This window comes from Electrona antarctica, assembly GCF_951216825.1.
Source record: "Electrona antarctica genome assembly, chromosome: 9".
Taxonomy (NCBI): Eukaryota; Metazoa; Chordata; class Actinopteri; order Myctophiformes; family Myctophidae; genus Electrona; species Electrona antarctica.
Genome location: NC_136790.1, coordinates 28,932,367 through 28,954,301, shown reverse-complemented (window position 1 = coordinate 28,954,301; position 21,935 = coordinate 28,932,367). Strand labels below are relative to the sequence as shown.

The following is a 21,935-nucleotide window of genomic DNA, read 5'->3' as shown; positions in this document are numbered from 1 at the left end:
TTTTGGAATTATATAAATGTTATACTTTCGGGGTTCTGTACATCATGAGATTGGTATCAATAAAATCATGTACCTGCCTATTTGTTGTGCCCTGAGTTCACCCAAGATAAGATAAGGATGTAGGCCTATTCATTGTGCTCCTATGCCACAAAAATGTGGAACACCCTACCAACAGCCAAGACATGTGAACCCCTACCCTACCCTTCTTCAAAACCAGCAATGGTCAAAGTCTCCCCCCCCCCCCCTAGAGTTATAAAGCCCCCTGTACTTTTATTAAATTATATATATATATATATATATATATATAGGCCTATATATGATTTCCTCTTCTTTTCTTAGTGCTTTTCTGGTGTTTATCTTAACATATACTTTGTATAGAATACTTTCCTTGAACTGTGCTCGTTCTACAAACTGTTAATACAATTTTCAAATCAATCAACCAATCAATCAATCAATCAATCAATATTCACTCAAAGTCAAATTCGACCAGTAGGTGGCGCTTGCCCCAAGCTCGCATAGCCAGACCTCCTCCTATTTGCCTGATTGCTGATTGCCTCAATGTTTGTAATGAATCAGCCCTAACAAATGGGCAACATACAATATTTGAGAAGTAAAAAGAAATAAAAATGATATAAAAGACGAGCTCCTTGAATATTCCCAGCTGCAGCAGCAGTGCAGTCTCGGCAGGCGGAGCGGAGGTCTGGCTACGCGAGATTATCAAAGCCCTCGACTTCCTTCCTGCCCCGAGTAGTTGTTCAGTTCAACACAGGAAGAAGAAATAATGGCGACGCTTCTGGGGTCCGAGGAGTCCCCCGAGTCCCCCTGGACTGGACCAAAACCAAGAACCTGCAACGCCAGTATTGTCACCAGAATCCGCAGCAGTCAGATTAGCGGCCAGGGTTTCAGCCGAGGGACACAGGTGAGAGGCTATGTTGCGACGTACGGTCACTACGGTGGAGTAGAGCTCCATCTCTGGACAAACAGGGACGGAGGAGGGTTTGGAACCCTGCCTAGAAACCAACACGTCGTTCTGTTCTTGTTCTGTAATAAATGCTTAGTTTAGACTACACTTCACGCCACAAGAGCCTTTCGTGTGACAAAAGTGACGTTTTCGACATTTCCAGTTAAAAATTACGTAATTTGTTTCGAGGGGGAAAGGCTACAGTGCGACGCAGCAGTATAAACGAAGCCTGTGAAGATGAAGTCGCCCTCTTGTTTTATTAGTAGAGGACTTCATAACAACACAAATGTAACTTGAATCATAAAATCGTCAGTACATTAGCAGGTCAATGTTGGTTAATAAAACAATTATACGCCAATTGTAGTTGGTCAGCTCTGCTCTTTAACGTGTTTCCTTTGTTGTTCTCTTCGTTAGCTTAGCATCGCAAGCTAAGTTGACTTTAGCAGGCGTAACTATAATAAACGTCGGCTTAATTTGACTGCTTTGAGGTTCATTTACGGTCATAAATTGTCTTTGGATATTCACTACACATGAAGACACGTGCAATTCTTTCAATAAATGAGCTTTGGACATGTTTTAGAGTATTTAACAAGCAAAATAACGCTATGTAGCTAGCTAATGTTTTATTTATATTCGGAACGACTATTTCGTTAGACAGAAATGCATGTTATTCTCTTGGGTTAAACGCGAATCACGTCGACACATTTTCAGTTGAAAACGCGTCATTTTCTTTCGTCGAGTGACAGTTGTCGAAAGGGACGTGTGACGTGAACAACTCGGGTGATTACGTAACCGCACGCAAGTCACAATAACTGCTGTAAATGGATACCCCACAAACAGCTGTGTCAGCAAAAATGAACATTGACACGTTTATGTATTGTAAAGTCCTACATTTAAGTTAATTTATATTAAGTCGTTGACTCGTTTAATAGATGTGTAGCTTTCCTCCCGTTTTTCTTTACCTGATCAGATATTTTTTGCCCCAGGCAAGGCAACATTCCTGCACACAAGACGGTCACGTTTTCTGCATGGTGTCAATATCACAAGCATTGTGATATAATCCATATTAATGACTCTTGACTTATACATTTTTTATTTTACAGCTACTGCAACTTGATGCTTAACAAATATGTTGTCACTGTTGTTTAGAAGCTTCTACTATAATGCAGTGCATTAGAATATTGGGTCTATGACTTTATTCATTGATTACTTTATTGGCAGAACAGTACAATGAAACACTTGGTCCAAAAGGATATCACCGAAAAAAGTCCTAGCGGTCTTGTTTCCATTTAGGTCCTGGGTATTCAATTCATAATCATGACATGAAAAATAACAACAAAATTCAAATCATTATTTTAAAAAAAAATAACAAAGTAACTAAGGGAGGAGCAATCATTTCCTCTCCCTTTGGCCTGCTGAAAGGTGTGTCGTGGCATTCTGTGCTTTGCAGTCTGCTGTTATGACTAAATTTACTCTGGCATTTGACAGGAAATTCTAAATGCCTAATGTTCAGACATTCTGCCTATCATGTATTGTAGCTTCCAGAGAGCCTGCTCCAGGAGCGAGACAAGCGAGCAAAGTGGCATGGCATCCCTACTCTTCTGCAGAAGCTCTATGAGAGCAGCGATCCCAATAGTGACCTCTCACACACTCATAGTTTACTTAAGGTAAGTTAACCACACTGTACTACGAAAACTAAATATACGCACTACATGGTACTGACTCGAGCCGTGATACAATAATCCTGGTGACGATACTGTCGAAGCTGTTCACTCCAAATGATTTAATTTGTTTTATCCGTTTCTTTACAGCCCCATTTCTTAGAGTGCAACATTATGCTGTGATGTAGATCAGAATATAAAACATTGCAATGCTTACTCAGCTTAGGATATGGCAAATCTGAGTTATTTTGTTTATTTAAGACTGTATGACTGTGGTTGTAATCAAAGGATTGTGTCAACAGAAAATGTTTTTGTACTTTCTAAATGGCATTTGTTTTGATTGGATTACATTTATCTTACTGGTTATATCTCCCTAGAAATAAATTGTATCATGAGTGAAACGGCTTCAGTTATAATACTGCAAAAACTATTTAAAAGAGCTTCTTACTTCATTATTGTATAAAAAGCTAAAGTAAAATCGATTGAAAAAGGAGTCCTTGTTTACTTCGAGTTCAACTCCCGCGCTCCCCTGCGACGGCCTGAGTCGATTCTGTCCCTATCGAGACATAACTCGGACGGTGCTGAGTCGAATGAAGGTGACTTCGCAAAGCACAGCATGCTCGGCTCAAGTCACCTTGACCATGAGCAATCTGACTGGTTTTCCAATTGTACTGTGGAACTGACATACATTAGGTTTTGGTGAATTAGGTGTTTCCTTTGTCTCTTCTGTCGTCTGTTTGTCTACTACCTTTGTTTTGTGGTGGCTGGACTTGGGCAGCAATGCAGTAGTGGCCAAGTTGACCAAAGTCATTGGAAGTAAATGTGCTAAAATGTGGATACCGCGGCAGATGACATCCACAAGCTTGCAGTTGTGTTGCTGAACCATGGTTGCCTGCGCCTTTTTTTTTTTGCCCACATTCTCCTGAATATTGTTGACTTATTATCGATATAATCATATTATTTCACTACCAATAACATTCATGTGTAATGTGTTCAGTAGCTAATATATTTGGCATTATCCAGCCAGGCCCGTGGCCAGCAATTTTAACCAAACCATAATCATTCAACCATGTAATGACAAATGTAAAGTGGATTTTCAACAGTAAGTCAATGGTCCATAAACACTAGTGGATTGCTTATTGTCTGCATTTTGTACAAGCCTGTGCCCTAAAAAGGTATATACTGTAGTGTAGTTAGGAAGTTTGAAAGCAGAAACAATACCATTGATGATTAGGCATTAAATACTTATTCTAAATTGGATTGTATTATAATCTAAATAGCCAGTGAGCTAGCATGCCAGTGTCACAGACATTCCTTTGCTGCGTTTATCTTGTTCTCAGGCTAGGTTGTTCATATTCAAACCGCTTTTCAGGTTAAAGTGGTTTCTGTGGTGGTTTTTATGTTTTTTGATGGTACCATGATTAATGTTAAATATAGAAGATGGCTCTGTAGTGTTCTGTATCCAATCCAGTTGATGTTAGCTTAGCTGTTTACTGCAGTATGTGATGCCCCAAAAGTTAAACTAGGAAGTAACTAACCTACCTCACACAAACAATAATGGCGATGCCTTAGGGCAGAGTTGGAAGAACAGTATAGATTCAACCTGTTCTAGACAGTGGACCCCTTTGGCACCATGTCTTAAAAAGGACCAAATACCACAACTTCTGCCTGATGGAAAACAGAAAAAAGTCTTGAGCTGGTACCTTGCCGTGGAAAAGTCCTGTTATTGCTGGGTTTAGCTCTCACCACTAAATATTTGGTGTTTAAAGTGGTAGCTCACCCAAGAAATTACTTTTATTTCGATCATTTACCGTTGGTGTCTTTGACTGACACAGTTTTAGTTTGTTTGTAAATGGTGAATCTATAATCCAAAATTGAAGAAAATAACGTATGACTGGAATTAATCCCAGACTTGAATGAAATGCTCTGGAGTGTATGTGCTCAAGGGAGGGCAAAACTTTCCTGCGGAAGCATGAGCGTGCGTCACAGAGCGCATGTTTGGTCTGTAAGTCCCGGAAAAGATGCGCTGTGATTGGCCAGTAATCGCTTGAGTGACACCGGACTGCATTTTGAGCTGCATTTTGAGCTGCATACGGGAGATGGGGGCGGGGAAGACACGCAGCAAAGGTCGTCGGCATTGGGACTCGAACCCACGACACGCTCTGTCAGGCTGGATTACCAGCCTAGGTGGGGCCAGTGTTTTGGACTTTTAAGGATGGATTTCTGATTCGTCCATTCAGTTTTTCACTGTTATGGAATGTTTTACAAGCTAAAACTCTGAGTCAAAGACACCACCGGGTAGGTAAATTATATAAAGTTCTTGCTTGGATGAACTACTCCCTAAGTGAAAGAGCCAGAGTGACCTGTGAGGTTTTTTCTATTGAACTTTTACTTTTATTTCCGATTAAAGGGACTAAAGATAGGTGGTATCGTCTGTTTCCTTTGTGAAATGTGCGTCTGTAAAGCTTCTTTTATATGGCAATGGTGAACAAGTGCTATGCAAATCAATTTGACCTAACCTATTATTTTTTTATCAGGTATTATCATCCCAACTCTCCATGGAGGCCATGTCTTTTGTTACAGAGGACAGGAAGACGGCTCAGGAATCAACATTCCCCCATACATACACCTTTGTCCTCTTTGGCGGAGTAGATGTAAGTTATGCTGTACTTTATGCAAAACGGCCTTTATAACTCCAGATGAGTCCACTCTGTTGTGTTCTACAATGTAGAGGTTATAATACAAACACAAAAGGAAATTAGACTATTTGTTCACTGTACATCTATTTTCCCCTTCTTTGAAGCTGCTTGTGGAGATCTTGATGAGGCCCACTCTCACTATGCAGAAGAAGAAACCCAAAAGTAAGTAGATGTGACATTACCTACCCTTTCACAAAACTCATGGTTTAGTTTGATTGAATGTGATGGTGTTATAGCATGCAATCAAGATTTTTCTTTTTCTCACTTCGCTTGACTCGTTCTGGCCAGGGTTCTATTTGACTCGTATATCAATTATGTAGCCAAGTCAGTAAGTGACTTGAGTTTTACATTTGAAAACACTGGTCCCACCCCATAACAGAGGGTAATGAGGAGGATATTTTGACAACCTCCATACAGGGTCACCATTTCTCTTATTATTAAACCATGACAGTGGTACCACTTGATGGCCTCAGTGGGTAACTCGGTGATGGGTTTCCTCACTCATGTACTCACTCACTCCAGCCAATGGAGGCGTTTGGGGCGCGGTTTGCAGTCCAGCGGCTCGTCGGGGGTGTGGCTTGCAACCTTTCCCGTTCGCTCCCAAATCACGTGCCACTGACAGAGCCTTAAACATAATTGTCAGTTTAATTGGAACACCTGAGGTGTCGAGCCTGTGAAAGGGGGATGCACACGCAGATTAGACACAACAACGGTCGGACATGCGGTCCAACATGCGCTGCTCCCGTGCTTGCGGTTAGGTTTCTGGTTTAAGGACTTCAGTATTTTGTACCAAACTATTGTATGAGTACCGAACAAAGAATGTTTGCTTTCGCCGTCTTGGTTGAAGAAGAGTCTGGGCAATTAAGTTTTAGACCTGAGGTCAGGTTGGGGTTTAAGGTAGGTTGTCGGTCTAATGACAGTGGATAATAATAGACATCACTGCCATGTCAATAGTTAGAACATTTGGAAACCAGAACACTAAACAATTATACAATGTTTTATGCTATTATTTAATACGCCATTATTTATAGTCGTTATGAACTAATTCAGTTGAACAAAATGTGCTCTGAACCGTGGGCATGTATTGAACAGCTTAATACAAATGGTTGTATTGTTGGACCCCTAATAATGAAGTTTGATGCCTATTTTTTTTTTGCCCTACTAGTGAATGACGACTTGGTCAAAGACTGCCTTACTGTTCTATACAACTGCTGTTTATGTGTAAGTATATATATTACACCTTTGCACATAACGGAATGTTTTTAACTTATGACGTGTGTTGCTTCCATTTTAATCTTAGTCTTAAACAAATAGTTAATGGTGTTATAGTTTTTCTTTCCTGCGTTGAACACAATATCCTTTTACAAAGTACAAAATATCTCTTCTGATGATTATTTAATTAATGTACTTTACATTTTCCCAATTTCAGACGGAAGGTGTCACAAAGAGCCTGGCCGCAAGAGATGACTTTGTTCTCTTTCTCTTCACCCTGATGACGAACAAGAAGACCTTCCTACAAACGGCTACCTTAATTGAAGACATTCTGGGAGTTAAAAAGGTCAGCCAAAACTTTATAAATTATCAAATGCTTTAACTAATTAACTGACTAAATGAATGGCATATTGAATTTGAAGCTCTTTGGATTCTCCTGCTACAATGTAGCCATGGCATTAACATCGCTCCTAACAGTTTTTTCCCTGATTTTGTTGGTTGAAAATCTAACATTCAATGTCAGGACTAGGAAACATTTTAGAAAATTACGTGGGGCATCAATGTCACAAAAATGAATGTTATATACATACTGTAGCAATATCTAAACTGACACGGCTGCTTTCCCGGTTCTAAACATAACGACGTATAGGCTTTCCAGGTCTATTCTGTATTTTCACATTGAAATTTCTCTATAATAATGTGTGGGGGTGCTGGAAAAATGTCCCACAATTTCCATAAATTGCGGTTGTGGCATAAAATGTTTAAGAACCCCTGATCGCCCAGGCGGTGGCGTAACCGTCTGGGCACCCGACTGGTAATCCAGTCGCAGTGTGCCGCGGGTTCGATTCCCGAGCCCGACACGGCCTTTACTGCATGTCTTCCCCCATCTCTCTCCCGTTTCCTGTCAGCCTACTGTCTGTCCCTTCAAAAAACAATAAAAGGCGTAAGCCACAAAAAAAATATCTTTAAAAAAAAAAAAGAACCCCTGATCTAGGCTATATAGTCCATATATAGAGCCCTAGAATTGTGACAATTATGTCCACCGTCTTTGCAGCCCTACTTATTTGTTCTGTTGGTCATAATAGAGCGTCGCAGTCCCGCCCCCTTTCATGACGACGCCAGGCCCAGGAAATAGTTCCCAATGCATTTTTCCCATAGACATTTCAAAACTTATTTATTTAAAGACCTTATAAGCGTCGTACAAAGCCAACTCTTGTCGTGACAAATCATGACAACAAACACAATATTTTGGACCAAACAAATAATTACAAAGAAGAAAAACGTATTTTCCGGGTCTCTCGAGGGGGCGGGACTGCGACGCTCTATACATATATGCATAATACTGTAATGTTAGAATTTCTTTAGTCGATCTACCGGAACATGAAAACCCCATCATAAATTTAGTTGCTGGCTGGTTTGCTTACCAAATTGTCCTTGTGGTTTGAGAACGGTGGTTTTGATGTCAATTATACATGTGTTGGTGTCTTCAGGAGATGATCCAGCTAGAGGGCATCCCCAACCTCTCCGGCCTGGTACAGAGCTTCGACCAGCAGCAGCTGGCAAACTTCTGTCGCATCCTGTCCGTCACTATCTCAGAGCCTGACATAGGAAATGATGACAAACACACCCTGTTGGCTAAGAACGCCCAGCAGAAACGCAATTCTAGCCCTTCACGGGCAGAAGTCAACCAGGGTTGGTTGTGCTCTCGCTACACTCTCACTTTACAGCGTTTACGTTTGAGAATTCAGAATGTAATTCTTTGTATAGACATAGATCAAAGAAAACATTTGATCTCGCAATGATGAATCAATGATCTCTTCCTTGTTTCACTCAGTAACCCTGTTGAACATCCCGGGATTCATTGAACGGCTGTGTAAACTGGCCACCAGGAAGGTGTCTGAGGCTACCGGGGCATCTAACTTCCTACAGGAGCTGGAGGACTGGTACACATGGCTAGATAATGCTCTTGTCTTGGATGCACTCATGCAGATGGCCACAGAGGAAGCTGAACAAAGTAGCACAGGTGAACTGGCATGCCTAAAATACTTGGTTATGTCTGCAGTTAAAGGGTACGTTCTCTGTTTTTGAGTGGTGTAAACCACTCCTACAACTGGCTTTTGTGTGCAGAAAAAAATGAGCATGGTTGCTATGTTCAAAATAATTTCTGACGTAATTAAATCACACCCGGGTGAACTGGATGACCGTAGCAACCATGCTCATTTTTTCTGCACAAAAAAAGCCAGTTGTGAAATCACATCCGGGTGTGATTTCATTACGTCAGATCAGAGCTGATCAGGCTATATAATACCTTACCTTATATAATACCTCACATCGGACAAAAACTCCAGCTGAATCAACTTCCTTACACCACTCAGTTCACACGGGTGTGATTTTTTGTTTTAACCCAGACTTCACTGTTGAATCTTCAACTATTGATAGTTACTATGTTTGCCGTAGAGATGTCCCGACACCTGGATCGGCAATGTGTCAGTCAGTGACAGTCTCTCTTTTGGCCAAATGGAAAGGGCAATCTTGATACATGCTTCATCAATAACAAAAGTGCACACAGAAAGAACACACAGATACTGGTGTAATAAAGAGTTTTGACCATATTTTTACTTATTTTTTTAACAATTACAGATTGATTCAATTACTGATAATTTGTAACCCAGCTTGGCGGAGGTATGCCCTCAGCAGGGCACTCCGTTCTAGTTTGGAATTATTTTTGATTCACGACCACAGATGAACTAGGTTTCCAGAGAGCAGGAAGTTGATGTAGCCAAGAGATCCCCCTTTGAAAAGAATGGCTTTCAACAGCGTAAAACAATTGCACTGAACGGTTTGTTTGTAGACTAGATTGTACTGGCGAGTTTATTTGGGAGGGACAATGCATATTAATGAATACCACACGTACAATGCTGTGTAAATACACTGGATTTATTATGAATGCTAGTTTCCATCCATAGTCCCCATATCCCCAACTGTAGTTATGCCAGGTATTTGTCACAATTATACCAAACACTTAAAACCCCGAACGCCCAGGGGTATTTAGGACCATTAAATCAGGGCGCACAGCCATTTGCAGCTTCGGAGCCCATTTCAACGTGCACAAGGCGCCATCTTGGATGTAGCTAGATGTAGCCAAAACACCCCTGAGGGGATCGACGATGGGCCATCAAAAACAAAATCTTTGGTTAGAATTGGAAGCATTGATTTAGATCAAGAGTTATTCAAGTTTTTAAGATTTTCGATCTCATCCACTAAAATGGAGGGGGACTACTTTGGATGATGTCCCAACCGGAAATTACATCGAATGTTGCCCAACAGGCGCTCCCAGCCTGTGGAGCGGTGCGCTCGGTTATGAAATGATTAATGTTTCGTTTATGGACGTCTGTTTATGCCTCTCGGGGTGTTAATGAATAGGCCCTTAAAACAGTGAACCTACCCTTTAATGTTTCTTCTCAGTTATATACCTAATCTAGAATAAGATCCTAGCAATCGACTTTTCCCCCCTCATCCCTGCAGAGTCATCAGATGAGAGCTCCCTGGCCACCAGCCCTCTCAGACACCGCCTTCCCCAGTCTATGAAGATTGTCCATGAGATCATGTACAAGGTGGAGGTGCTCTATGTGCTCTGTGTCCTTCTGATGGGCCGGCAGAGGAACCAGGTAATCGGTTAGAGATGTTTAATTCTGAGGTGGGGTAGCTGGTAGAATAAAGCTCTTTATTTACTGAGCCTTTTCCCGTTTCAGGTCCATAAGATGCTGGCTGAGTTCCGTCTCATCCCAGGGCTTAATAACTTGTTTGACAAGCTAATCTGGAGGAAGTATACTGCCTCCAATCACGTGGTGCACGGCCAGAACGAAAATTGCGACTGCAGTCCTGTACAGACTTCTTTCTTATAACATTCTCTTTAAAACAACCTTTGCGTTTTGAATATAATATCTCCCCCCCACCCGTCTAATCCTTACTCTGTACTTTTTTTACAGGAAATATCCTTCAAAATCCAGTTTCTACGGCTACTGCAGAGTTTCAGCGATCACCATGAGTAAGTGAGCTGAAAATTAGTCTCTGGTATTCATTGACCTTTTTGATCTAGCTTTTTCTGGGGTATTCAGACCATGCCTCCTCTTTCCAGGAACAAGTACCTGCTGTTGAATAGCACGGAACTAAATGAGCTGAGTGCCATCTCCTTGAAGGCCAACATCCCTGAGGTGGAGGCCCTTGTCAACACGGACAGGAGCCTGGTGTGTGACGGCAAGAAGGGCCTCCTCACGCGCCTTCTTACCGTCATGAAGAGAGAGCCGCCTGACTCCTCCTTCAGGTGTGCATTGTAGGCAGGGTCTAAGCCAGGGGTATTCAACCTGCCTGCGGGCCAAATGCGGCCAGCGGGGCACCCCCTTGTGGTCCCCCTATTTTTTTCCCCTTTGAGGGCTAATGAAAGTTACAGGTATGGTGTGACTGTAATCCTTAAAGTACAACTTTAGGTTCATGTTTTAGATTGTGATTAGACGGGGGTCCTATGCAGCGAAGGTCCAGCAGAAGCTAACTATCTGTGGCTAGCGATTCACCCTCATTGTTACCCATTTAAAAAAAGTGCTGTAAAGTAAACGGCACTGTCGGGAGTCCTCGGGATAGAATATATCCTAATAACACATAACAATGACCGGCAGCGAGAGCCCAGCAGCTAGCTAAAGCTCTCTTCCCAGGGCAGGGGACTCAGGGAGGACCAGGGGAGGCTCCTGGTTGTTGTCCGGTTGGTGATTCCAGGTCATGCTTTTACTTTCTCTAATTTAGAGAAAGTAAAAGATTAGTGTTAATTATTGATTTTACGGCAATTTCACTATAGTCTTACTAGACCCCAGGAAATTACATCTGCCCACAAACGGGATCTTCTGAATGTAAAGGGGGGTACTAGGGGATGCCATACTGTGTCATAGGCTAATATGCCAGTTTGTCACCTCCCCTTCACATTCAGGAGATCCCGTGATCTATTGTGGCCAGATGCAATTTCCTATAGTAAATAATAATAAAGAAATCGCCCTAAACTTTTGTAAATAAATACATATTTAGCCACTTGTTCAAATGCCCCCACACCCATGTCAAAAATAGCTAAAATCGTTAAAACTAAAGAAAGCAGCAAATGAGAAAAAATAACATCTTTTACTTTATGTAATAACGACCTAAAACATGAACCTTGGTTGAAAGTTGTCCTTTAAACATATTCCATCATATTCAAGGGCTTTTGGAGAGAAATGAGACAGACTCCAGTCACTTTAGACTAGAGCACTCTTCGTGTTTGAGCACAAAATGCATTTTCTTTATTTGTTTATTTTGACAGGACAAGCATATTCATGAACATTAATATTAAATATGCTGGGAATTGGCAAATGCTAAATTTCATCCAGTCTCCACACAAAACATAAAAACAAAACGTGCAGGCAGTGAAGCATATTACTGGTACATTACGAGAGAACCCACAAATCCCCCCCCCCCTCCACACACACACACACACACACAATCATTCTTCAGTTGTGGCCCCTGGCCTAACCTAGTTGAATAGCCCTGGTCTAAACTCTAGGATATGGAGGTGAATGACAATAAGCGAGGAAGACATTTCAATGTACCAATGTGTTCTGCATCTCCAGAGCTATCTTTGGGAAAACATTTTCAATTTGAAGGGTCATCAATTTTCTCTAGCTCGACACTGTCAAGCAAGGTCTTAGCTCTTTTATATCTGATCCATATTGCAGGTTCTGGCAGGCACGGGCTGTGGAGAGCTTTCTCAGAGGAGCCACCTCTTATGCAGACCAGATGTTCCTCCTGAAGAGGGGACTGCTAGAGGTAATCATACTGCAGGAGGCTTCCTTTAAATGGTGGAACCGTTTATGGCTTCTTACAGTATAGAAAGCATTTCTTCAAAATGGCTGATAACTGTCTGCCTCTATTCCACTGCAGCACATCCTGTTTTGCATCATAGACAGTGGCTGTACATCTCGCGATGTCCTTCAGAGCTACTTTGACCTGCTCGGAGAGCTCATGAAGTTCAACATTGATGCCTTCAAGAGATTCAACAAATATGTCAACACTGAGGAGAAGGTACAGCCCCAGACCCTCTTTAACAAAGTCCGGGCCAGCTGAATCGATGTGTTTTAGTAAACGTTGAGCCTTGATTTTCAACAAATCACATGTGTCCCCATGATATGGTTTTATTTCCTTTCTGCAGTTTCAGACATTTCTGACACAGATCAACAGTTCTCTGGTTGACTCCAACATGCTGGTGCGATGCATTGTTCTTTCCTTGGACCGTTTTGAGAGCCAGACAGAGGACGTAAAAGGTAAACGCAGTACCTCTGGGTTTTTTCTTTTATTGATGAATAAAAAAATAACCGCAGTATTTTTGGCTCTCTGACAGTGATGTGACCCTCAATTAAGCCTCTACACAGGGTAGATACTAAGATATTTATTTAACAGGGACAATGCACATTAATCAACATGTCATTTTGCAAATCCATGTAAATGAGCCAGAGTTAGCCATAGGCTAATTTTCATCTGTAGACCCTGAGTAGGCTCTTAAAAGTGGTAAAAAGGCTATCCATACAAAAACATACAATACAAAAACAAGTAAACATAGTACAGGGGGCAGAACAATGCAGTGAATAGTGACACCAGTGACAAGGAAGCAACTACTTTGATTAATTTATTTGTCTATTTCTATCACTTTTTTTGTCTGATTCGTATTGGTGCAGTGTGTTTACTTGCACTCGAATATCACTGTTATCCCCCAATTCTGCCAGTACTCTATTTTCAAAAACATGTTTCACATTTACATTACTTTGTTTCTGGTTTTCTTTTCCAGGGAAAGGGATTAAATAAATCCTGTTAATATATCTATATACTTTACACCAGTTTATTTTGGTTCTTTACAATTACATGGTTAAATACTTCAGTTATGTTTACATAAACATACAGTATGTAGACAAACAGGAGAAGGGCGCACACCAGTATTGGTGAGTTACCATGTGGGGCTCCCCGGGGAGTCCCCGGGCCCGGTTACGGCGAGCCTTCCCGCATCTGAAATGGTCGAAATGACAGTTACTGCGTGGGGGTCCCCGGAACATTCAGACCCCCAGGAACACACCCAGGAGGCCGGCCCTGTTTCGGCGCGCCTTCCCGTGTCCGACATGATCGTTACCGTGTTGCAGATTTTCATGCTCTGACAGACACAGGGACACGTACAGGAACACACATGGCTGCGTAATGGAGCGGAGGCACCGCTCAAAAAGAAAAAGGCTGCACACATTAGCCACAATGCTGGAAATTTTATAAATGGAAACCAACTTTTCGAAACGGGGTATGTTGGGAGGTGTGATTTTTAACCCGCAGCACGGGCTTGTCTGAATAATGGCTGTAGGACTGTTGATATGTCTAACCAACGAAGCGCGGAGGCTTTACAATAACATTCAATATTGTCTTCAGCTTCTAGCCCTTATTTTAGGTAGATGTTGTAATGGATGAAAATAATATAACCGCAGTAGATAATGAGAGTTCCAGAGTTTTTCATGACAACAAAGCATCAAATATCCAGTCTATATAAATCACCTCAAGGCTGACGCAGTGACACTAATCGATGGAGGACTATGTACCGGTATTTACAGCCCCTATATAGTCTGATAACTGAAGTTGATTGACCAGCAAGATGCCCTCTGAAAATCATCAGCTATTGGATATTTGTGTTGACCTCTCTGGTGCTTTAGATCAACACACAAAGGTGCACTGCACGGGTCCCTGGTGGTATTGTGTGCGCGCAACAGCATAATTGTACTGTGCAATGTCCCTGTGTTTCAGAATCTTTCTAGTTTTGCATTTGTTGTAGAGAGTAAAACCTAAGTGGAAATGACTGTTTCACATTCTAACTTTGCTAACTGCTGATCTTGTATGTCCTTTGGCTAATTGTTCCAGTGGTAGAGGTCCTATCGGAGTGCTGTTTGCTGTCCTACATGGCAAGAGTGGAGAACAGACTCTCCTTCCTCTTCAGACTGGTCAACATCATCAACGTGCAGACTCTTACTCAGGTCTTTTGCTGTGCTTTAACATTCACAATGACTCATACATATGTCAGGTTTACTTTTAAATGAAGAAATTGTTAAATAAATTAGACCTAATGAATTGAAACGGTTTCTCATTATGAGAAACTATTCCCAATTGAATGGATTTAGATTTTTTTTTTAATTGAGATGTAAAATATGAACCTGCTCATTGTACTGTTTTATTTTATTATTTTTGCGTCCAACCCATCTGCCTTTCTCACACAGGAGAATGTGAGCTGTCTGAACACGAGCCTTGTAATTCTGATGCTGGCCAGGAGGAGGGCCAAGCTGCCCTTTTACCTCAATGCCCTGCGAGAGAAGGAGTATGCTGAAAAATACCCTGGCTGCCTGCTCAATAACTTCCACAACCTACTGCGCTTCTGGCAGCGACACTACCTCAACAAGGACAAAGACAGCACGTGTCTGGAGAATGTGAGTGGCTGCCCCCTGGAGAAAATGTGGTCGAGATGATCACTGAATTAACCCATTTTAGGCGGCAACCCCTTTTGGTGTTTTAAGCGTTACGTTATACTAACTATTGAAAAATAGCAGATCTAGTAGTGGTGCGCTACAAGCTTGTAGGTCTGCTATTTTTGAAAAATCGTTATAATGTGGCGCAAATCATATATATATATATATATATATATATATATATATATATATATATATATATATATATTTCAGAGCGAATTTTTTACTAAAATATTTGCCTCTGGGGCGTCCCTGGGGGTCCGTGGCCCAATAGAGAGGATTCTGGGGGTCCTTGACATGAAAAAAGTTGAGCACCACTGACATAGAAACATGGGTTTTTCAGAATTTTTTGTTTATTTTGAAGCCTTTTTTTTTTTATCTACCTCAGTCCAAAATGGGTTAAAGACCAGCTTCACTGTTTTACCTGAATCCTATCATTTGACTGTAAAGAGGAGAGTTATTTTTTAACTTTAGACCACCTAGATGGTGAGCTCGCAAGACGGAACTCATTCGGAATCATATCTTGTCAAAAGCTCTCTGTCTACCAAGCAATCTTACTCTCACCTATGGTCATGAAGTGTGGGATCATGACCGAAAAGAATAAGGTTGCGGATACAAGTGGCCGAAATTAGTTTTCTCAGACGGGTGGCTGGCATCTCCCTTAGAGATGGGGTGAGAAGTTCAGTCACACGGGAGAGACTCGGAGTAGAGTCGCTGCTTCTTCGCTTGGAAAGGAGCCAGCTTAGGTGGTTCGGGCATCTGGTTAGGATGCCTCTTAAGCGTCTTCCTAGGGAGGTCCTCGTTGCACGTCCCGCTGGAAGAAGATCCCGGAGCAGACCAAGGATGAGTTGGAGGGAGGGTTTATATCTCCAATTTCTGCCGGGACCACCTCGGGATCCCAGAGAATGAAGTTACTAATGTTGCTTTGGAGAGGGAAGTCTGGAGCTCTCTGGTGGAGCTGTTGCCCCCACGACCCGACTACGGAAGATGGGTGGATCTTGTCAATAAAATGAAAACCCAATTCCTCTTTTATTATAGTCCTTATTGCTGCAGACCCCTACTGACTCCTGGTTGATCTACATTAATATTGGGTTCAGCACCTGCCATAACAGGGTTTGTGCATGTGTGTGACCTAGTTTGTTTGGTTAGGAGGAGTTACACAACAAATACTCAAACCAGTCTGTCCTTTTTTTTGTTTTGTTTTTCAGAGCTCCTGCATACCCTTCAGCTACTGGAAGGAGACTGTTTCAGTTCTTCTGGGTTCAGACAGGACTTCTCTGTGTGCCATAGCAAGCTACATTGACGAGCCCTTCATGGACTTGGACAGAGACCTACTGGAAGATTGAGTCCAGCCAGGAATCCCATGTATTGGGGAGGGGGCTGCTGGGAGTATGGACGCTTTATTCTGGTGACAACTCCTCTGGGCCTAGATTGGATGAGGGTAACACCCTCGACCTCTCCCCTTCTATTTACCAGCCAGCCGGGGAAGTACTATGTGACTGCAATGTGGATACAGAGACAAGATGCGTTGTTCTGTAGGCTTTTGATCAAGACCGGAGTGGACGTAACTATCCGGCTGTCTTTTTTCCCCGCTCACTTTAGCTTTTTTCTTCTTTTCTTTGCCTCGAAGGAAGAGAGGGAAGGACTGTTTGCCCGCCCCAGAAGCTCCACATGGTAGAAATAAGATTAAGGAAACATGGGAATTCATTTGGTTCTTTTGCTTTAGGTGAAATTAAAATAGAGCCTTTTTATATGATCTATTAAAAATACTATATACAAAAGAAATCTATGATTCAACAAATTGAAATGTGGAAAAAAATACAAATGATTTGGGATTTCATGTGGACTTGGGGGTCCATACCACCAGGTTAGACTGAGCCCAAAGCTCATGTGATTTCATGTGGACTTGGGGGTCCATACCACCAGGTTAGACTATGAGCCCAAAGCTCAAGAACAAGGGGAAGGGCGGTACCACGCCACTGCCTGCCCTTTGGGGAGACGATGGTGATATGGGGATCCTTCGTCATTCTTCTGAATGGAAGAGTACTTTCATTTGATCTGTACATGGGTCTTTTCTCTTTGGTGACTAGAATTGACTGGTGCTTTTTTAACTCCTCTCAGCACATCTTGGGTAGCTTGTGGAAATGCCGATGTTTCACAGATGACACAGGAAGATACCCTCTCACTTAACCCCATCCACTCTGTAGTGGCTTCAAACACCTCATCCAGGGAGTTTTACTTTTTTTCTTTTCTTGTTCTTTCATATTGTTGGAAAAATAGCTTTTAGTGCTGGATAAACTGTAGAATAAAACATTGCACAGATTACATTGTTTTGTTTATTGTATTTTAACTTTTTGTTTTGTTTTTTTGAAAAATACATTGTTTTCATTTTGTATCTGACTTTGTATCCATGTTAGAGATGGTTTGGTAAAAGAATAAACTATGCAGGCGCTAGCGTTATAATACCACTTTTCTTTATCCCAGATACAGCGTTTCTTTGTATGATTTGGCCTTCAGCCCCAACAGTGTTATGTTGTACCAATTAACAATTTCGCAATCCACTTTGTAACATCAGAATTCTGATCCCAAGCCCATAGAATTTGACAATCTGTATGTGATGGTTCCTTTGCATGATAACGCCAACCTTTTGTTTGGATTGTTGGAGTGATGGGCATGGCTAAGTTGCTATGGCATTTCAGGTCAGGATGTGCTGTCTTTTCTGTGGAAATGGATGCATAGCTTAGCCAACACTTCACCCCAATTAAATGAACAAACCCCCCCCCCCACAAAAATGACAAATGATTGAGCTACCTCATTTTTCTGCCTGGCACCATAAGAATTTAACCACTTCTGTCCAGTAATAATGGGGGTGTAGCATTTAACTCCCAATGTCTCACATGGATCATATTCTATGTTCAAATGAATGTATGGGGGCATTTTTAATCAGGTTGGCCCTGATGCCAAGAGTTACTTGTGCTATGCCATCATGTGATGCCACCACAAGCTTTCTTTATGCTCAATATCTTTGCTTTGCTTAAAAGTCCATACTAAAGCAGATACGCTACTTTGTTTTTAGCTATTTAACTCATTCAGCATGTTGTCTTAAAACTCTTGATCAGTCATGGGTGTGCACATATTTTGAATTCTATGGTTGTGCGTGTATCCTATTGTGGTGCTTTGCAGTGATCTTTATGCAAGTACTTTTACAAGTGCTTCTCTCTTGCAATTTCACTTCTCACTTTCTTCAACAGCTTTCCGGGGAGATTGCTTTGTTTTTCTCTTACATGATGTCGTGTGACAGTAGGTACTTCTATATTGGTACAATCGTCCTAGTTTTTTATTGTGCATTACAAATGTCACCTGCCATGGATGATGAGAGCTATTGCCATAAGAACATCATGAATGTTGTGTGCTTGATAACAAAATACTAAATACATTGAGGCACTATCCTAGAGTAAATCTGTTCACTCCTCTCTGTACCTGAAAATATGTTGGTTGCAGGACTTTCCTTATGACATACAAAATAATTAAAACCCCACTGCAATTTACTTCATTAAATGTATTTCATGCTGAAAGGCTTGGGTTATCTTTTATCCAATCTGATCCCAATACCCAATGGTCAATATACTCTGCATAACGGTTAACTTTGAATACAAATTATTTGCAATATTTTAGGGCATATCGATTGTGGAACAGTCTGATAAGATACAAGATGGAAGGGAGAATGGATGACTGGCTTGTCATGAACAGGTCTGACTAGTGGGAATGTTCATGGAAGATTCTTTGCCTCTGTCAGCACATCCTACACCATTCTAACTAGCAAACTCATGATTCGTAACAATTCCAGTTTGACAGCAGTGTGCAGTGTCTGGAGTACTCGATGAGTGGAGTGGTTAATAAATCCCCACATGTCAAATGTGAGGTGAAATAATTGAACAAGAAATGTACTTGTAGCATTTAGCATGGCATTGGGTAAGGAATTAAACCATGTGCTGCAAATTTGTATGATTCCTACATCCAGGAAGTTTATTTTGTACACAATTTAGTTATTTCTAACCATGTGTCTCCAAACACACTTAACGTCCAAAATATAGTTTCTTTCTCATAACCTACTTTCACACCCATGCTCATCCTCCTAATGCTGGTATTGAAATTCATTTTACCTTATTTAACAGCTGTTTGTGAATTTAATAAATTCTAAATGCTCCTTAAAATGACATTGTTTTATTTGTACCCCATCACGTTTTCTGCACTGGAATAATCACTGGTGTAAAGTAACTAACTACATTTACAAGTACTGTACTTAAGTACAATGTTGAGGTATTTTCACTGTGTAAAGTAACTAAGTACATTTACTCAAGCTATTGCCAGATATTGTATCTTTACTCTACTTTGACATTGACAATTTTAGGAATTACTTTTGATATTAATATAATATTTAACGCTTCAGCCCTATACTTTGCCTATTTGAAAATAGCCGGCCTACAAGCTCACAACGCATCGATGCAATGTGTTGTGTGCTTGTAGATCTACTATTTTCAAAAGATTTGTATACATTATGAAAACTGGTGAAAAAGAACATTCTGGTAAAAAAAAAAAAAGAATAAGCCCATTTATAATGCAAAAATCATACATGTTTAGAATTATGTATGACAACGTTTAACGTGGTTGCAGGTTTTAGCTGGTCTTAACTGGATTTAGGCTGGTTTAGCTGGTTTACCAGGCTGGTAATATTGATTGATTGATTGAAACCTTTATTTATTCTCGAAAGAGCAATTGAGGTTCTCCCTCATTTTCAATGCTGATGAGATTACATACAGTATATGAAACAATTTAAGACATGCAGGTATAAAACGCAAATCAAATCTTAATGTAAGGCATAGAGACAAAGATCAGGGTGATCTTTCTGGTTTGTCAGGCTCAGGGAGATATGAGACTTTTGAGGTCATCAGGCTGAGGCTGTGAGCTACTGCTACAATAGGCTTCAGTTAATACAGCTCTACATGTTCAAATCCCTGTTCTCCTATAGTTTAATGCTGGAGTGTTTCAACTTTACTAACTGAAGGCCAACACACACAATTGCCAGGAGACTTTGGCTGAGAGTGTCTGACTGATGGCGCAGTGGTATAATGATCAGTCTTTCAGTACAGACATTCCATGTTCAAGTCCCATTCCTCCTACAGCTCAATGCTCCAGAAATTTGAAGGCTTGAATAAAAAAGAAAAACTCAAAAGCACCAGGAGACATCTCCTGAGTGCCCAAAGGTGCCTTGACTCAATGGTGTGGTGCGCTTGATCGGTTGCCTCTGCTACAGACCGTTGGCAGGTTCAAGTCCCATGTCATCAAGGTGCTAGGGGACCTCTCTTGCCCTGTTTCCTGAGAACTAACAGTTGGGGCTTATGTCTGAAAGAACCCTGTCCAGCTAACATTTTGCAGATGTTAGAATTAGGTCAAACGTTTAAAAAAAATAACAATGCATTTTGGCCCATCATCTGACCGAATAGTCTTATAGACTTATAGAATAGTCAGAATAGTCTAGTTCTTGATTTTCTACGTTTAAAAAAAAATACTATAGTGTGTAGTTTTTTCATCATTTATTTTTTGTTCATGGTTTTGGCCCATCATCTGACAGAATAGTCTGTGTATTTGCATACTGGGCCCTGATTGGTGCCCCAAAACTTGGTGGGAAAGTCCCTCTTTTATGTCTGGCTTCCAGGCCATTTGGAAAAGGGACTGAGAGGTGGTAAGAGTATGATAAATTGGACATTTTCATGGTAAAACTTTAGCTGGACAGGGTTCTTTCAGACATAACACCCCACCGTTACTTCTCAGGAAACAGGGGGAGAGAGGGTCCCTCCCAATGGTCCTCCGTGTACCTTGTGACATGGGACTTGAACCTGCCAACTGTCTGTAGCAGAGGCAACCGATCAAGCGCCCCACACCATTGAGCCAAGGCACCTTTGGGCATTCAGCAGATGTCTCCTGGTGCTTTTGAGTTTTTATTTTTTTATTCAAGCCTTGAAAAGTTCAAGTTACTGCAGCATTGAATGAGACTTGAACACAGAAAGTCTGTACTGAAAGACTCATCATTAGACCACTGCACCATCAGTCAGACACTCTCAGCCAAAGTCTCCTGGTACTTTTGAAGTGATATTTTGTGTGTTAGGCTTCAGTTAGTAAAGTTAAGATAACACAGAATCATATTAATCAGATGTTTCTTAGCGCTGTTGGGGTCTTCTTTTGCATGTTAGTGTAACAGCCAGGAATCGAACCCTGGTCTCCCACGTGGAAATCCTGACCACTGAGACAAGTCAAAGGCAATTGCCTATGACTCTATTAGAGTTTTGAGGTCGTCAGGCTGAGGCTGTGAGCCACTGCTAGAATAGCCTTCAGTTAATAAAGCTGAATAACTCTAGCATTGGACTTTAGGGAGACTGGGATTTGAACATGAACTCTGTGCTGAGAGTCTGTCTGATCATCAGCCCCTACTACACCATCACTCAGTAACAACTGCCTGTGGCAGCGGTGGCCGAACGGATTGCGGAGCGGTCTTGATACCGGAAGGTCGCCAGTTCGAATCAGCGGTCCGACGTGTTAAAATTACCGCCCTTGAACAAGGCATTGAACCACTACGATGAAATGTTCTATGAGCAGGGCCTGGCTGGAAACAAGTTCTTGAGCTTAGCCCAGATACCCTGGGTAAATATAGTAATCATTTCATTTCCTCTTCGTACTGTTGAAGCGATCTTTTGTATGTTAGCCTTCAGTTAGTAAAGTTGAAAGAATTGAGTCTTGAATTGGGATTTGAACACAGAATCACATTCATCAAATGCTTTGAGAG

At 41.4% G+C, this 21,935-nt stretch overlaps 1 protein-coding gene across 2 annotated transcripts; it reads left to right on the top strand.

Annotated features, from left to right (window-relative positions):
* Window positions 1–571: 571 nt before the first annotated feature.
* trpc4apa (transient receptor potential cation channel, subfamily C, member 4 associated protein a) lies at window positions 572–17,562 on the top strand. Of its 2 annotated transcripts, XR_013790860.1 has the most exons (19): window positions 572–919; window positions 2,500–2,628; window positions 5,160–5,276; window positions 5,426–5,483; window positions 6,487–6,542; window positions 6,751–6,879; window positions 8,024–8,225; window positions 8,368–8,556; window positions 10,059–10,201; window positions 10,286–10,417; window positions 10,523–10,581; window positions 10,672–10,857; window positions 12,287–12,377; window positions 12,492–12,632; window positions 12,760–12,871; window positions 14,496–14,608; window positions 14,849–15,055; window positions 16,303–16,961; window positions 17,021–17,562. XR_013790860.1 is itself a non-coding variant. In XM_079510993.1 (18 exons), the coding sequence occupies exons 1-18, from the start codon at window positions 782–784 to the stop codon at window positions 16,438–16,440; spliced, it is 2,340 nt and encodes a 779-aa protein (XP_079367119.1). In that variant the 5' UTR covers window positions 572–781; the 3' UTR covers window positions 16,441–17,562. The 2 variants fall into 2 exon arrangements, 1 of the variants encoding a protein (XP_079367119.1); XM_079510993.1 differs by having other exon boundaries at window positions 16,303–17,562.
* Window positions 17,563–21,935: the final 4,373 nt, after the last annotated feature.

What these genes read in the sequence shown, in the direction of transcription:
- trpc4apa (XM_079510993.1), top strand. Translation starts at nt 782, where the DNA reads ATGGCGACGCTTCTGGGGTCCGAGGAGTCCCCCGAGTCCCCCTGGACT. An exon ending in TGGGCCGGCAGAGGAACCAG is followed by an intron (nt 10,202 to 10,285) that starts GTAATCGGTTAG and finishes TTCCCGTTTCAG; the next exon opens with GTCCATAAGATGCTGGCTGA. An exon ending in TGAAGAGGGGACTGCTAGAG is followed by an intron (nt 12,378 to 12,491) that starts GTAATCATACTG and finishes ATTCCACTGCAG; the next exon opens with CACATCCTGTTTTGCATCAT.